General features: G+C 31.6%; 1 protein-coding gene across 1 annotated transcript; it reads right to left on the minus strand.

Moving 5' to 3' along the window:
- Nucleotides 1–3,090: 3,090 nt before the first annotated feature.
- On the minus strand, nt 3,091–5,089 carry LOC132618851 (F-box protein SNE-like). The gene has a single exon (XM_060333852.1). The coding sequence runs from the start codon at nt 4,419–4,421 to the stop codon at nt 3,972–3,974; it is 450 nt and encodes a 149-aa protein (XP_060189835.1). The 5' UTR covers nt 4,422–5,089; the 3' UTR covers nt 3,091–3,971.
- Nucleotides 5,090–5,660: the final 571 nt, after the last annotated feature.

The raw sequence follows: 5,660 nt of genomic DNA on the forward strand, positions 1-5,660 counted from the left end.
GGATTTAATGGCACTTCTGTATTTCTAGTTTTAAAAAGTTAGTAGTTTCCCTCAAATCTAACCGAAAATTTTGTTAATATATTTTATGAAAATTTAAAGTGTTCATTTTTTATAAATTTAAAAGACTAAGGTACATGAGTATATTTAGGGGAATATTTTGAACTTATCCAACCAAAAGGGACTATGTGTGTTGATGATTTCTTTTAGCTGTAAATATTTAACTTATTTATATTATTTTGAAAAATAATCAGAAAGATAGCAACATAATTTCTAAATACAACTTGAAGTTTGGCCATGAATTTTTTTTCACTTTTTTCCGGAAAACATTTTCACTTTATTTGGAAATCAACGTTTGACCATGAAAATTTCAAATATACAACTTTTGAAAAACACCAAAAAACTTGTTTTCACCTTTTTCACTTTCAATGCATTCAAACAACTAAATATTCTTTGCAAAAATTATAACCAAACACAACTCCTTCTTTAACTACAACTCCAAAATACCAAATAAAGTGAAAAATATTTGGTTTTCATGACCAAACGCCCATTAACTTACTATATCCTAGAGTAGCTTTTCATCTTTTCATGCAACATCACAGTGAGACGACACTACATAATGACAACATGCAGATCTTATGGTGATTCCTGTGATGCTTTTGTTTTTCTTTTTCTTTTGATTCTTTTAAGGGCTTGTTTGGTGAGATAGGAAAAAATGTCATTGGATTAATTTATCAAACTTATTATATCGAATAGTTTTCACCATTTTAGTACAAGATGATTCCGGGAATTAATAAATACTCATAATTAAATACGAAATAAAATAATCCCGCATTTCATTCCAAAATTATTATTACTTATTTCATCAGCCAAACATCTTTAGTTCTTTACGATACTCCACATGAAAAAGTTGAGAATAGGAGCGTCTAGTCTGATCAAGTAGAATAGTAGCAGATGTTTGACAAATCTGGGCCTAAATGAGGTCCAAAGTAATTTGAAAGCTGAGGGGCAATTCACAGGAATGACCTTATTTTGGGGTGATCTTTAATTTTTGGCCATTAAATTAGTGGCCTTTAATTTTTGTCCTTCGCTAGAATTTATTAGTTTAGGATTCGAATCCCCGCTCAGTCAAAAATTAAAAAAAAAAAATCGCAAGGCCTTTGGGTTTGCGAGGCAGAATTCTTAAGGCAAAATTTTGCCCTAACAATCAAACCTCTGCCTTGCAATTTTTTTTTTTTTTAATTGAGCTAGAGTTCGAATTCAGAACCTCAAAGTATTAGACGAAGGGCAAAAATTAAAAACCACCAATTTGAAGGACAAAACTTAAACACCACCCGCAGAAGAAGGACAATCCGCGCAAAAAAATGAAAGCTGAGGCAGACTATAAAGAGTGGGTTCCACCGAACATTCACTCTTGGATTCCATTAATTATGAAGTTCCATTTAAATAAGAACTTATTATTACTATTATTATTATTCTTTATTATGACTATTTATAACATATCAAATAAGAAAAATGTATTTTTAAATTTTTTTGACAAAATTTTTATGGATCAATTTGGGCTAGATATGTTCAAATTAGGGTTGTGCATTCTGTTTTTCGATTAGGTTTTACCTTATTTGGTTTCGGTTTATAAAAAGTACAATCCAATATGAACCAAAATATGTTTGATGTGGTTCGGGTTTTCTCTTTTTGGTTCGAGTTTTCAGTTTGGTTATTTGGTTGCATCATATAAGCTAATTAACATAATCGAATATTTATATTTGAATGACGAAAAAGAACAAATATTATAGAGAATGAGAAGTAATCATGTCAAATCTTTTAAATATATTTTTTAATATAAGTCACGGGTAAAAACTTTAAAAACATAATATTTAAAAGAATATAAATACAGGTTCATAACCTAAAGAGTCATTTTATACTCTAATACAAATGGGCCACTAAGTAAAAGTGGTAAAACACTCAAAACTCAAACTCTCCCTTATAAGTAATAATTCACTTCTTCTTTTTTCGGGTTCTTTTTAAATCCAAAACCGAACCAAAAAACCAATTTTTTTAATTTCTCAATCTGAAACCAAACAAAAAAAAAAAAAAAAAAAAACCCCGAAAAACAATCCAAATTAAAATTCCATTTGGTTTTTTGATTTAACTAGAATAATGCACACCATAGCCCAAATTTTGGGGGGCTGAAATGGGTTGGGCTAATACATGGCTGGGTCAATAATCAACCCAAACTTGAGCGGGTTATGATTTTATGGGCTAATTTTGCCACCTCTTATTTAGTATAATTCCACAAGTGGAATATAGGGGAGAGCAATGTGTACGCTGACCTTACCCCTATCTTGGGAGGTGGATTTTTTTTTTCCCAATAAACCCATCAGCTCAAGAAAAAACATTTCAAATCAGTTTGAAAAAATATGAAAGTGAAGAAGTCATGCAAAGCATTCTGAAAAAGTACAATAACTATCACAAAATAATTCGATAATCGAAATAAGTAGAACTAACAGAAATCGAAGAAAATAAAATTAGTAATTTTCAAGAAAATAAAACATGCAATCGTTAAAACACAATTACAATTCAATTTATATAATTTGAACCCAAATAGAACTGGCAGATGAAAAAGGTTAGATGGAATATAGTCAGATTTTATTTAATAAATATCACCAAATAGTAGAAATTTCGAATTTACCAAACACGAGAAGAAGAAAAAAGAAAGTACGCATAGTAGTAGTAATTAACATAAAAGAATAATGAAGCTACACAACAACACCCTCTCATAATAATCCACACAAAACAATGACAACGACAACTCCACATATGACGAGTTCAATAAAAATAGCACCTTTCTATATATTTAGTATAAATAATTTAACGTCAAACTTTTTATTTTATTCTTAATAAAATGATTTATAAACACATAAATATCTAAGATTTAATGTTAACCATAAATTTTAAAAGTCTTTCTTTCATCTTAAATTTTGTGTTTAATCAAACACCTTCGTATCAATCGGGACAGATGGAGTAATTAATATCATCAAATAGTAGAAATTTCATTTACCAAACATGAGAAGAAGAAAAAAGGAAGTACGTAACTAAGATAAAAGAATAATGAGGCTTCATATCTCCAACTTCAAACTTTTAATTCAAACATTCACAGCCTTGCAAAGGAACATAAGCGACGACGTGCAACCGCCATCTCCACCGTGTCTTCCACCACCACCGCCACTTGCCACCACCCAACAACACTCTTTCATAATACTCCACACAAAACAACGATAACGACAACTCCACTTCATGTCGAATCCAATAAAAACTATATTTTTCTAAATTTAGTAACAATTTAATTTTAAACTTCCTATAATGTATATATAGACAACACAAATATATAAGGTTTATTATAGACCACAAGTTTCAGAAATTTTTGTAATAAATAACATCAAATATTAGAAATTTCATTTACCAAACACGAAAAGAAGAAAAAATGAAAATACTTAAACATAAAAGAATAATGAAGCTTATCTCCAAATTTAATTTAGAACTTCAATTCAAACATTCACTGCCTTGCAAAGAAACATAAGCGACGACGTGCAACCACCATCACCACCATGTCTTCCACCACCACCACCCAACAACACCCTCTCATGATACCCCACACAAAAAAAAAAAAAAAAAAAAAAAACAATAACAACAACTCCACTTCATGACGATATCTTTCTATATTTAAATGATAATTTAACTATAAACTTTTTATTTTATTCTTAATAAAATGATTTATGACACACAAATATGTAAGACTTATTTTAGAGCACAAATTTCAAAGTAATTTCTTTCATCTTAAACCTTCCTACAAATTGAGACTGAGGGAGTAATTAATATCATCAAATAGTACAAATGTCATTTACCAAACACGACAAGAAGAGAAATGAAAGTACGTAACTAAGATAAAAGAATAATGAGGCTTCATATCTCCAACTTCAAACGTTCACAGCCTTGCAAAGGAACATAAGCGACGACGTGCAACCACCATCACCACCATGTCTTCCTCCTCCACCACCACCTAACAACACTCTTTCATAATACTCCACACAAAACAACGACAACGACAACTCCACTTCATGTCGAATCCAATAATCTTCCACTCCGGTCGGTCTGCATATTCTCAGTCTATTCAACACTGGCCTTACACACACCATGTACATCCTCCGGTACCCTCCGAGAGCCAACACCACCGTCCTCACACCCTCTGGTGGTGGTGACACGTGGCGGAAGCAGAGATGCTCCCACAATGAGTCGTTACGAGTGATGGTGCACCATAGCTTGCATACACACGCGGACACTCCTAGTGAACGACCATCCAGCCTCTTCAATATCTCAATCAGCACATCTTCATTATCATTGATGAAAAAATTGGTATTGGTTCCCATTATTTTTAATTAAAGCTGCAGGTTTTTGTTTAGATGAGTAAAATGGAAGTAATGATGGGTATTTGTAGAGACGAAATTAATGTAGTACTAATGGGGTGGTAGGTATCGAAGAGAGAAGAAAAGAAGCCAAAAGGAAAAGTACCAAAGGGGCAAAATAGTTAGAACCAAGAATCCAAAACTAGCTTGTGAATAATTACTTCCTTTGTCTCAATGGCACGGTTTGAATTTCAAAAGTTAAACTGTCAGATTTTGACCGTAAATTTGAATATAAAATCTTTAATTTATTTAAAATAAAATTAACATATTCAAAAATTATGTAAAAAATACAATAAGTCACGAATTGATGAAAAAAATGGTTCCCATTATGTTTAGTTAAAGCTAGAGGTTTTTTAGATGAGTAAAATGGAAGTTATAATAATAATGTGTCTTTGTAGAGAAATTAATACAAAGGGTTTTGACTTAAGGAGGTTTGGTTGTGGGGAGGGGGGGCGGCTGGAACAGGGGGGAAGGGGTCGTAGGTATCGAAGAGAGAAGAGAAGAAGCCAAATGGAAAAATTTGAAAGGGGCAGAAGAGCTAGAACCAAGAATCCAAGACTAGCTTCTGAATTATTAGATTGACGGGGATGTTAGATATTGGGAGTTATAGGGATGGGGTCACTAAGACCGGATAGGATTTTATCTTGATGGGTTTGAAATTTTATCGTACTATACTTAGACACCTAAGTTGCACTTACTCTTCACTTTCGTTGTTGTCGCACTCGTGTCGGATTCTAAAAAAATATATTATTTTTGGAGTATTCGATACGCACCCGATGATATTTTTAAAGAATCCGTACAACATAGCTTGACACTAAATATATTATATCTTTAAAATTACGACTTCAGATCTAATATTTATTATAATTTTAATAAGTTCACATATCTTCATGTTTTACCTTTATTTTTAGTTTATTTTAAATAGAAACGGACTCAAAATTTTTAGTTGAAAGTTCTGGACCACAATCTTTTTAGCTTACTAGCTTTTGAATAGATTATTTGTACATACTTATAAAATAGATTAATTCTACTAAACACTCTTATACTATGACTCAGTTACAATAACGGTGGCTCCGTTCCTGACTTCAGAAAAGGTTAATGTTGAGCTTTTTATATTTAGCGGTAATTCTTTAATTCTAAAATATAAACATAAGATTAAAGAGCATTGGTGAATTACACACACCTTAATTAGTTTAATACCAT

The sequence above is a fragment of the Lycium barbarum genome, chromosome 11 (assembly GCF_019175385.1).
Source record: "Lycium barbarum isolate Lr01 chromosome 11, ASM1917538v2, whole genome shotgun sequence".
Lineage (NCBI taxonomy): Eukaryota > Viridiplantae > Streptophyta > Magnoliopsida > Solanales > Solanaceae > Lycium > Lycium barbarum.

Bases quoted from the DNA above. Each gene is read 5' to 3' on its own strand.
- LOC132618851 (XM_060333852.1), bottom strand. From the start codon at position 4,421: ATGGGAACCAATACCAATTTTTTCATCAATGATAATGAAGATGTGCTG.